Source organism: Monodelphis domestica, chromosome 2 (assembly GCF_027887165.1).
Source record: "Monodelphis domestica isolate mMonDom1 chromosome 2, mMonDom1.pri, whole genome shotgun sequence".
Lineage (NCBI taxonomy): Eukaryota > Metazoa > Chordata > Mammalia > Didelphimorphia > Didelphidae > Monodelphis > Monodelphis domestica.
Window position 1 is genome coordinate 233,892,667 of NC_077228.1, and position 12,865 is coordinate 233,905,531.

The 12,865-nt window shown below is 33.3% G+C and overlaps 1 protein-coding gene across 2 annotated transcripts in view; it reads right to left on the reverse strand.

Annotated features, from left to right (window-relative positions):
• RPTOR (regulatory associated protein of MTOR complex 1) overlaps positions 1 to 12,865 on the reverse strand; it is a 569,750-nt gene that overhangs the window by 448,372 nt on the left and 108,513 nt on the right. Inside the window, exons 1-2 of one of the 2 annotated variants that reach the window (XM_056817369.1) lie at positions 6,524 to 6,599; positions 5,247 to 5,385 (exon numbers count right to left, since the gene is read on the reverse strand). Coding sequence is in view for 1 of the 2 variants with exons in the window: in XM_056817367.1 (XP_056673345.1) it covers positions 6,524 to 6,626 (103 nt within the window). In the remaining variant the exon portion in view is untranslated. Of the gene's footprint in view, positions 1 to 5,246; positions 5,386 to 6,523; positions 6,627 to 12,865 lie in introns of those variants that run through there. The other variant, XM_056817367.1, reaches the window with a different exon arrangement.

The window sequence follows — 12,865 nt, forward strand, 5'->3', positions numbered from 1 at the left end:
GGCTCCTGGAAGATAGGTAGTATTATTATCCCCATTTCACAAGAGGAAGCTAAGGCAGAGATTAACTGACTTGATCAAGGTTATAGAGCTATAGCCAATTTTGAAACCAAATCTTCATGACTCCAAGTCTAGTGCTCCATCCACTATGCCACCTAGCTGCCTCAATATTATATACTGCATAATCTTCCCCCAAACGTTTCCCCCACAAATTTTAGAATAAAAGGGGATTAGCTCTCAAATGGCTATGCAAATCCTTACATCAGAATTACTAAAGCAATCTTCTATTTGTCCTTTCTGATGTTTTCTTCTAGTTAATTTGTCCTTCAATCAATCTTGTACCTCAATACCAGATTCATATTCCAAAAACTATGTTTTCATGATAACATAGCTCTGATCAAAAACCTAAAATTGGCAGATACTCTGGCTTATATTTCCCTCTATTCACTTTGAACCTGGCATACTAAAAATACACAGTGCCTGATTTCTTCGACAACTATTACCCATTTCATTACAGCTCAATTTCATTGCCTTCCTTTCAAGAGCAATTCTGCTAAATAATGTGACCTTGAACAAGTAATTTAACTAAAAAATTAATTGCCAGACCTCAATTTCCACATGAGGTTCTCACAAAGGACTGAACTTTAAGATGTTCCCCCATGGTACCTTCTAATTCTCTGAATACATTGTAGATGCCTTCCATAATCTAGATCCAGCCTATCTAACTTTATATCACACAACTCAAGGTCTGACTCCTTGTTGTCCTGAACAAATGTCATCAAATGCTACAACAATCATGAGTGTTGAAATAGGGGCAGGTAGGTGGCTCAGTGGGATAGAGAGCCAAGTCTGGAGCCAGGAGGAACTGGGTTAAAATCTGGCTTCAGATACTTCCTACCTGTGTGACCCTGGGCAAGTCATTTAATCCCAGTTGCCTAGTCTTTACCACTCTTTTTAAATTGATTCTAAGACAGAAGGTAAGAGTTTAAAATTTTTAAAAAGAATGAGTGTGTGGCAAGGAAGTGGAAACTAGAAAAGACTTTTTCAGTACTTGTGGTGATAACAGAAGAAGAAATGGGATACATACACACATAGTCCATGTTGACAGAAAGTGGCTAATAGGAAAAGATTAAAGGTATAGGACAGAGAAAAGAAACACAAAAGCTTATATTCAAGCTTCATCTCATATTTCCCACTGTACTTGCAAAAAATTAGACTCTTGATAACTAAATATTCATTTATTCATATGTCATAAATGTAGACTTGGTGAATCTTAAGAAAGATGAGAGGATCTACAAAGCCCAGTCATTATCAACAAGGCAATAAAAAACAACAAACCAGTGAAAGGTTACTTTGGTATAAAAGAACTTCCAGAAGTCCTCACAAACTTTCAGATCTCTTATCTTTTATGACATGTATATAGTATCCCTTAGGTGATTCATAAAAAAGATTTCAGTAATATTATACTTCCCCATGCTCAGCATTCAGTTGATTTATACCATATTTTAAAATATAGTTAATTTTCCTGAAAATCATGGGAGAAACATTTTTCACATGGAATTTTTCAATATTATTGCTATATCATTTGGAATCTAGCCATAAAACAAAAGCAATCATACCAAATCCTCCTCCAAAAATAGATAAGTGTCAAGAGACACGGAGAAATGAAGGAGAGAGAGGAAGAGGGAAAATGAGAGGGTGAGGGAGAACAGAAAATGCCTTATTACCTAGGTTGAAGATAGAGGGGTAATAATAGTTCCTGATCTACATTTCAGGTTGCCACTTTTACACTGACATTTCAAATTCAACATGTAGAAAACTTAATTCATTGAAACATTTCTTATGGTTCTCAAAAAAAGAGAAAAAGGCATCACTGTTTAAATAGCTTTCTAAAAACTCTAAGCTATTACTCACTTTGCTATATAATACCTATCTGCACATCTTTTGCAACCCTAATTTTACAATACTATGTATACAGTTGTTTGAATGAAAAAGAGAAGTAGCTGCTTACAAATATAGCCACGAAATACAGAGTTTCTATTATTGATTAAGCTGTCACCAAAGGACAGGTTAAAATAAGAAAAGCCTGGAGAATTATTTCTATAACTTGATTTACACAGTTACACAGAGCTGTGCCTCTCAAAGCAGTAATCTCCAACTTTTTTTAGGAATATTCTTTGCCCTTATTTGGCATCATTGTAAAAATTACATACCTATTCATCTCAGTAAAGCTGTGTCTAAAATTGAATTCATTATCTTTTCTCCTAAACCCTCCCCACCTCCTAACTTTCTATTAAGAGTACCATCATCTTGATTGGGGATATAGACTCTAAAAGATTACTTTTTGGAAATATTAAAAATATGGAAATAGATCTTGATCAATGATACATATAAAACCCAGCAAAATTACTCGCTGGCTATGGGGTGGGGGGGTAGGAGAAGGGGAGAGAAAGGACATGAATCATGTAACCATAGAAAAATATTCTAAATTATTTTAATTAAATTAAAAAAAAAAACTTAAAAAGAGTACCATCATCTCCAGAATCTCAGGCCCTCAATCTAGGAACCATCCTTTATTCCTCACTATCTGTCACTTCTCATGTCTAATCTAAGCTCTGAAGATTTTTCCTTTGCAATGTCTCTCCAAATACACATCCTTCTCTCCTCTGATACTTCTGGTGGAAGCCATCATCATCTCATGCCTGGATTATTGTAATTGCCTGCTGTTGAATCTGTGTACCTCAAGTCTCTCCTTACTCTAAGCCACCCTCCCTTATCTGTCACTAATTTTCCTAATGTTGACCAAGTCACCCTTCGACTCAACAAATTCCAGTGATTCTTCATCATCTCCAGAATCAAATACAAAATTTTCTGTTTCTTTCAAAACCTTCATAACCTAACCCTCTCCTACGTTTCCAGTCTTCTTATACCTTACTCCCTGCAATCTAAGGTTCAATTCATGACACTGGCTTCTTTGCTGCTCCTTAAGACACTCCAACTCTAGGCTTGGGGTATTGTCTTGGGCTGTTCCCATACCTAGAATGTTTTTCCTCCTCATCTCTGCCTAGCCTTCTTTCAATTCTCAACTAAAATCTCATCTTCTACAGGAAAATTCTCTCAATTACAATTAATTCCAGTCCCTTGCCTTTGTTAATTATTTCTTCTTTATCCTTTATAAGACTTGTCTGTATATTTGTTTGCTTGCTATTTCCCCAATGAGACTGTAACCTTCTAGAGCTATGTTGGTGAACCTATGGCACACATGCCAGAGTACAACAGAGGGGGCTGCTTCCCTCCCTCCCTCCACATGCACCTGAAGACATTTCTCATATGACCCTTCCCTCTGCTCAGTAGCCCAATAGGAGTGCTTCCTCCCTCTACTGTCTGGGGTAAGGCGGTGGGTAGCACATGCACCATGAGGGTTGCAGTTTGGGCACTCAGTCTCTAAAAGGTTCACTACAACTTTTTTGGAGGGCTGTATCTTTCTGCAACATTTAACTCATTACCTGACATATAGCAGATACTTAATAAAAAATTGATGACTGCCACATAAAAAAGATATATGAATATAGTTTATCAAAACAATACCTTCTATTTTTCCTCCTCACCCTTACTTTGTTGCTATATACTTGAACAAACCACAAATTAATCTTTCAAATTGCTACTTAATAGATAATATTTCACTGGTAAAATAAAGTTTGAGGGAAATTTCATTAAGTGGTCAACCATTTCTTGTAGATATCCAACTCCAATTTAACAATTAACATTAGCATGATTAATAACTTTGATTTAATAAGGCATATTTACTGCTATCAGGCCAATGGGTATAAAAAACATAAATATAAGATACAGAAGACTAGTAAACTGGCTAACTTATTCAATTGGAACAACAAATTGCTGTTGTAAACAAACCTCAAAATTAACTTGGAATCTTAGCTATCATGGCTTTCTGTAAAGCAATTAATATTTATTGATGAGCCCAAGAACTTTTGATTTCTGATTTAAAAAAAATATAGGAGTTTAATGACTACTAAATGCTCACATCATTTTTTAAAAATCAAAAAAGAATTAAAACAGTTAGAACAGAATTGCCTTTTACAACATGGGCAAGGGGCAGAATTCTTAAATAAGGGATGGCAGTTAGTCAAGCACAACAAACCAAATTCCACCACTGCTCTGTAAGAGGGAAAGTATTCTTCATCAGCAATTCTTAGGAACTGAACTTGGTCACTAAATTGATCAAAGTTCTTAAATATTTCAATGTCATCCATTTTTTTATATTGAATAATTTTTTTCTTCAAGTTCTGTTTACTGCACTCCAGATCGGTTACAAGTCTTCCCATGATTTTCTGAAATTGTCCCTTTCAAATCTTTTGAATCAAAGGTTCAATTAGTAAGTTGATCAGTAATAGGGAAAAAAGGCTCCATATACACCAAAATATTTGTAACAGCACTTTTAATAAGAGTAAAGGACCAGCAGGTGCCCATCAATTATGTAATGTCTAAACAAATTATGGTACAAGAATTTAATAGAAAATTACTAAAATGAAACATGCTTCCCATGTCTTAAGACAGAAATAATGGACTAGAGGTACAGAATGAGACATTATCTTTCATGGACAATATGAAGATTTGTTTTGCTTGACTATGCATGTTAATCACAAGGAAGGTTTATTTTGTTTTTTTTGTGTGCATAATATAATTTTAAAAAAGAAAAGGAAGGTGAGCAGGAATGTGGTGAGGATGAAAGAAAAGCACAAAATATCAATGAAGTAGTTTTTTTAAAAGCACAAAAGAAAAATGGAGAACAACTTTGGAACCAACTTACTGAATTTTTATTTTATAATTTAAAGGAAAAAAGTTGGTGAGGGGTGGCAGTGGAGGGCTACATATCATATGTAATCCTCTTTTTCTGTTCTTGTAGAAATTCTTGTGTTTGCTGATGTTCAGAATAGTAGTCAGTCAGTAAATAAGTGTTAAGTGCCTGCTATATGCCAGGTGTTATGCTAAGTAAGTGCTGATTCTCAACACAAATATCAAAGAGAAAACAGAAAAGGAAAAAGATTAATCACACAAATACAGAGAAGCATGGAAAAACTCATGAACCACGATAAGATGAAGTAAGCAGAACCAGGAAAATGTATAAAATAATAGAAATGGAAAGAACAACAACAACAAAACATTAAAATCGCATGTCATGAAAGTATAATGGCCAAGTTTGAATGCAAAGAAGAAATGTGAGGATGCACCTCTCTTTCATCTTTGCAGAGATGGGGACCAACTAGGAGTATGGAACATTGTGTATGATGTGCTGGTTTGCTTTGGTGAACTTTTTTCCTCTTTTGACTTCTTTGTTACATGTGATGGTCTTCTTTGGGAGTGAGGGGACTAGGGAATATACAAGGAAATGAAGTTGACATAAAAAACAAAATAAATCAATAAATTTAAATACATTCATAAAATTGGATACATATAGATACATATAATTCCAAGAAATATGAAAATAGTACTAATATCTTCTCTAGTAAAGCTTGCATAAGTGCAAATTGGGTCAACAAAATATTGCTTAAGCTCATAATTCTACTGATCTTAATGAGGTTGTGTTAGAGATAGGTAAAGGATGCTATTAATTATATCTCTTGGCTGGTGCTAGGGCCCAAACTAATGATCAACCAACATATATTTACTGAGTATGCAATATACTGCATGCAATATACACAATCTATTGGGTTATGATCCAAAGATACAAAGACAAAAATGAAACATTCCTTTAAGATAAGAGACTTTTTTGCGTGACAAGAATGTTTCAAGTGTCTCTCTTTTGTATGAAGTTCATCTTTTTTTGTTGATAATTAGGCAGGATATAACATTTTTGGTAGACACTTGAGAATCTCAATAGCTTTTTTAAAATGTGGTATGCAATTCCTTTCCTGATTTCTAGTATATGAGAAATAAAATAATTCTAAGTTATTCAAATTGTCTTTCCTTCATATTGAAGACCTTCCTCTTGGTAGCTTGAAAATCGTCATTTGTTACTGAAATGGTGACATTTAGACTTAGAATTTGAGTTGTGGTAGCTTTTTTCTAGTAGCAATTCTATCAATCAGTACTTTACTGTCTATATTCTAGAAACATATACAGACACATTGACAGAAGCTGGAGCTACTTAATTTTTGTCCCTATTTCCACAATGCCTAGCATTGTACATAGAAAATGGCACAAAAAACTTTGAAATGTTTGTTCATATATACGTGTGTATATGCATGTAAATATATAATCAATATATACAAATACATTTATATATTAATAATGACTTGACATGTGTGTGAATGTATGTATGAGTATATCTATATCACATGTAAACATATATACATATATATAGACTTGTATAAAATATATATGGAACACTTTTATGTTGAATCTTATAGGTAAGGGCCAGAAGACTTACAACCAAGGTCTGTTTGTCCTTGAAGTCTTCCAGGTGGTCTCTCCATGACAGGTGTTCATTAAGAAAATTCACACTTACCAATCCAGCACTCTAAACGGGCACAGGGAGTTGTCTTCACCACATCCGGAGGATCCACACCTACATTTAGGCACAAAACTAAGGCAACGCTAACCGTCTTCATCTGGGAACACAACAGAGAAACCAAAAAGAAAAATGTTTTCATCTGGACATTGATATTGTCTGTTTTCTATAATCAGAAGGCACTGCTCTGCCTTAAATTTTAGCAAGTACTCCTCTATTCATCTCAAAAAGTCTTTATTAAATAGCTTCCATATGCATCATGCTAGGTAGTGGGGCTACTAAAATGGCAAATAATATTGTCCTTCTCATCAAAGAATTTATAGTCTTCTAAATGGAATACAACTTGCATTCAAATGAGAATAGCATGAGACAGTGTGATACAGGCAAAGAAAAGGACAAGACAAAGCACTGTGGGAACCTGAACTAAACAGAGCTTTATAAAATTAATTTTTTTAATTAAAGTAATTCCATGAGGAAATACAGGAAGTCCCTAAAATACAAACCAATTTTGTTTCAAAAGTTCACATTTAAGATTTCTTTTTTTTCCCTTAGATAAATGATAATTAGGTCCCCCAGTTAACCCATAAAAGCTTATTTAATCCATAACACAAAAACGCTATATACATGCACATTCAAAAACAGTAGAAAACAATATTTTTGGAAACATAAAAATATATTATATAGTATAAGCTTTTAGTCCTGCAATTTCTGGGAAAAAGTGAAAAGGCATCAGTTGAAAATTAACTAAAAATTTATTATATATGAAGCTCATTCTCTCTTACTCAATCATTGTTTAATTGATATATCTCTTATTATTATTCCTGTAATACCTTGACTGTCACACCCTCCTGACAGCCTGCATTGTCCAGTACAGAACATGGGAGGTGGAAAAGAATCAGAGTGGATTGGGGCAGTCTACTTGTTGGCAATTGTTTGCATTTCAACTAGGAGTAGGGTCAGTAAGAATATAAGAAAAGCTTCTTTTTTTCTTCAATGTCATGTCACCAACTATTTTCCAAGACCTTTTCTTTTCATTAGTAGAAATAACTATGTGTACATTCCTTTGGAACCTACATTGGCTGGGTTTTTCAAAGAGATTCTCTTCTTAATGGGACAGGCCTGAGAAAATAGAGGTATTGCTTAACCTTTCTCTTTCACATGCATATGAATATATAAAGCCCTACCTAATATTGAAGAGTTTCTTTGTTTCTTGGGCTTCATATTTTCCAGCCTCTGTGGTGTTCTCACTAGTACCATGGCTACTACCATCTCCACCAAAATAACCACAGTTTTAAAACTTAAAGGTTTGTGAACAGCTTTACATATATTATTTGTCCTTCTAATAACCCTATGATGTCGATTAACCCCCATTAACCCCATTTTATAGATAAGGAACCCAAAGATTAGTATGGTCAAGTAATTTACCCAAAGTCATAAAGTTAAAAAGTATCTGAGGCAGACTTGATCTCTGTTCTTCCTTATTCTAATCTCAGTATCATAGATACCTCAAATCAGTCCAGTGTTCTGATTTGTGACCCAATGCTAAAGTGATTCAGCAACTTCTTAACCCATCAAAGAACTTTCCCTTCTAAGAGAAGAGGACACCAACTAAGTGGGTAGAGGGTAGGGATGGTGATAAGAGAAAAGAGAGATTTCTGATTTTCTTGATTTCCTTTAACTCTTGGTAGAAGTATTTTGAGGCTGCCATATAGGCAGGCAGATTACAGAGAACATAAGTATCCCATAAAAATTAAAAGATAATATTTATATTTAGTACTTTCTTTCAAGGTTCAGGTCTCAAGATGAAATATGTTTTTGATGTTAAGAGAAAATTCTATAATCCTGTATAAACTATCCAGAGAGGTAAGAGAGACAGAAATATAAAGAGAGAGAAAAGGAAACAATTAAAACATACTTTTTATTGACCACAATGCAATAAAATTATAATTTTTAAAGGGCAGTTGAAGAAAGGATTCAAAACTTTTAAACTATTAGGGGATAGCAGAATAATGCTTCCACTATCCCAAAATGTATAGCCAATATTATATTGTCAATATATAATTATATTTCTGACTAATTATATAGTCAATAATATAAAGTCACTAGCAAACAGCTTTCCTACCTTCAATTCTTTAAAGGTTCCAAATGATTAAACTAATTACCATTTAAAGGATGTTCTGAAACTTAACAATAAACAAACTCATGGAATTAAGTGTGAGAATTAGAGGATCAAGCATGTTAGAGGTTGGTATGTTAAGCATGATAATGCCTTCAACTGGAGATTTCAGGAAAGAACTCACTAATTGGATAAAAGGCTGATGGAAATGGAGGTATTGCCCTTGTGAGAAGGCTGCTGAGGCAGAGGTAGAAAAATAATTGGAAAAGTTGAAGCTAAGCTAGGTTAGAAGTGTTATCATTTTTATTATATTGGTATGGCCTAGGCAAAAGCACTAAATAACTGTCCAGTTATTAAGAGAAACCTAGAGAATCTTATGTATAAACTGATTACAGAGCAAAGTGAGCAGAACCAAGAGAACAATCTACATAATAACATTTTAACTACAAGCAATATTAAAAGACTTAAAAACTCTGATAAAAAAAAAATACCAGCCTAACTCCAAAAGACCAGTGATGAAACATTCTGTCTTCCTACAAATGTGCTGTAGAAAGGGGAAGAAAGAGTAAGAATAATGAATGAGACATCTATTTTTGGACATGGCCAATGCAGGAGTTTGTTTTGCTTTTCTTTTGCAAAAGTTTTGTTTTTCTTCCTTTTTATTTGCAATGGGAGTGACAGAAGGGAGAGAAAAGAGATTACTGTTACGTGGAAAAAAAAGTTTAAAAGTTTGAATCCTTTCTTCAACTGCCCTTTATAAATTATAATTTTATTGCATTGTGGTCAATAAGGAGTATATTTAATTTTTCCTAAGTTTTTGCATTTGTTACTGAGGTTTTTCTACCCTAACATTTAGTCAATTTTCATAAAGGTACCATATACAATTAAGAAATATCTATATTCCTTTCTATTCTTTTCAGTAAGTCACTGATCTAGAGAATCTAACTTCTAATGTTCTATTCACCACCTTAATTTTTCTTTAGCTAAAAATCTCTTAAAATCTGAAAAACATACTGAGACCTTCTATTACTATTTTCATAGTTTTTTAGTCTTTTTTTCAGTCATTTTCAACTTTTCATGACTCCATTTGGAGTTTGCTGGCCAAAGATACTAGAGCACTTTTGTCATTTCTTTCTCTAGCTCATTTGACAAATGAGGAAACTGAGGTCAACAATGTTAAGTGATTTGCCCCAGGTCACACAGCTAGTAAGTGTTTGAGTCCAGATCTGTAAGAAGGGTCTTCCTGACTCCAGGCCCAGCATTCTATCCACTTCACCACTTAGCTGCCCTTTGACAATTATAGTTTCTGCTAATTCTCTTGGTAATTAACTTTTCCTTCAAGTACTGAATATATATTCAAGTAAGTATTGATATTAGATTATGTCATTATCAATGGTATCTTTAAACATAAGATATACTGATGCTTATTTCCCTGAATTATGTCTATTTTTACTGTTGCTTTGTTTGAGATCATAATTGTTACTCCCTGCATAAAAAAATTTTTTTTTACCTGAAGCATAGTAAATACTCTTCCATCCTTTAATATCAACCCTGTGTAAATGTTTGAGTTTTTAGTGTGTTTCATGTAAGGATTGATGAATGTTGCTTTCTAATCCATTGTGTTAACCTATTCCATGTTATCAGTGTATGCATACATTCATTGTTATGACTATTTCCTTCCATCACACTTCTTATCTGTTTTTCTCTCTTTTCCTCCTTGCCACCACATCTTTGTAATGGAGGTCAAAAGTCCTTTCTCCCTACCTCTTTTATGATCCAATTTCTAAAACTGGCCCTTTTTTCTAACTTATTATTCCCTAAATGTTAACTTTCCTCTTATGCCCCTCTCCCTCTCTTAAACTGCTTTGCTATTGAATTTAATGTATTTCTACACCAAACTAAATATGTATGAATATTCAATTTTCCTTTGATAGATTCAAATATAAGTGAGGTTCATGATATATCCATAAGTACATTGTCCTCACTCATCAATGATTATACTCTTCTTTTTGCATCCCAATTATGCAGATATGCAGAATGGTTAAGTTGCTATCCCTTCCCTAATACATTTCCTTTTATCTCCCTTTTCTTTCCTGGCTTAAAATACTCTTCCCCCCAAAAACACCATCACAAAAGCCAGAGGCTAATGGTGTTACTTAATTCCCTCAATCATCCTTTAAGACAGTAGGAATCCAAAAGAACACCTGTCTTTTCCCTTTTTAGAATGTAAAACTTCATAATTTAGCCTTTTTCAACTGCTCAAAAATAATGAACTTTCAAGGTAATATAAAAACCAATAAAAGCAACTCAGCCCTAAGGTAGACAACAAAAACATATCCTGCTTTATGCTAAAAATACATAGGGAAGCATTATATAAATGACCTGTATTGTCTTAGAGACTATGTGAGCTAAATTAATAAAAGTAAGAGCCATTCCTCAATTGGTAAGTGGTTAAAAGAACAGACCATTTTCAGAAGAAATCAAAACTATCAAGTCACATTAAAAATGCTTTACATTACTATTGATTAGAGAGATGCAAATTAAAACTCTAAAGTATCATATCACACTTGTTAGAATGGCCAACATGACAGAAAAGGGAAATGACAAATGCTGGCAGGGATATAGAAAAATATGGATACTAATGCATTATTGGTAAAGTTGTGAACTTGTCTGGAGAACAATTTGGTACTATGCCCAAAGAGCTAAAAAATTGTGCATATTCTTTGACCAGTGATATTACTATTAGGTCTATATCCCAAAGAGACCAAAGAAAAAGGAAACAAACCCTTATACAAAAATATTTATAATAGCTCTTTCTGTGGTAGCAAAGAATTAGAAATTGAGGTGATAGTGATTAATTGGTATATGGCTGAACAACTTGTATATCATTGTGGTGAAATACTATTGAGCTATAAGAAATGATGGGCAAGATGGTTTCAGAAAAACTTGAGAAGATTCATATGAATTGATGAAAACTGAAGTGAGCTAAAAACAGGACATTATATATATAGTAACAGTAATATTGTAAGACTTAGCTTCAATTCTAAATGATGAAATTCCATGATGAAAAATGCTATCTACTTCCAAAGACAGAACTGATGAACTCAGAGTACAGACCGAAGCAAACTTTTTTTAACTTTTGTTACCTTTTTTTTTACTTTTTTTTGCAACATAACTAATACGGAAACATATGTTGTATTATTTCACATATATAATGGATAGCAAATTGCTTGCCTTCTCATTGGGTAAGGAAGGGAGTGGTTGAAGGAAGAATTTGGAATTCCACATTTTTTTAAATGAATGTTAAAAATAAATAACAGTGGAGGAGAAAATAAAATGATTGCAACCTAAAATGTAAACTAGAAGTTGAACAAAGATAATAGGCAGTATTAAAACAAACTAGTTCATTGCTAATTATAACCCTAAAAAGATCATTATTATAAGGAAAGATAGATAAAAATGAATGGATTTTACAAACCACTTCATAACCATGGGTCTCAATCTCTATCTGTAAAATGAGAAAGTTAAATTAACTATATAACTTCTAAGATTCCTTCTGACATCAATATTTTGTTGATCAATTCAAAACTTATTGCCACACTAAATGAAAAGTCCCTTGAAGGTAAGACCTGGCTTCACAATATATGGGAGAGGAAAGGAGAGGTAAATAACTAGATAAAATTGATAAGTATCTATGTATTCCTAGTTAACAGCAATAAGATAATCTTAATGATGACAAATAAATTCATCCCAGATTTCGTATACCTTAATTTGATAAAAAAACAATATGTTGTCTTAAAAGTAATCATTTTGCACAATAAAAATCTCAAATTCACATGGAAAGCATCCACGTAAAATCAAATTCAAGTTTTTATTATCATGACATTGTCTAAGATGGAAGCTTTGCACAAAGAAAGTGCTTTATAAATGTTTCTTTAAATGAATGAATGAATGACAACACAAGGAAATTACATTAATTACACTTGCAATTTACTAATTTCTTTAACCAGAACTTGATGATTAAATGATATTTGGTAACTTTTTCCTCCCCTCTTACTCTGAATTCTTCACCAACTAAATAACTGAGGTAACCAAAAACAACATTATGGTTCACCTTATTTATGTCCAAAGTACTCACTATTCCCTTGCTTGTCTGAGGCAAACCCACCCCATTTCTCAACATCCCCGGGAGTATTCATTAAGATTCGGAGCAGCAAGCAAAA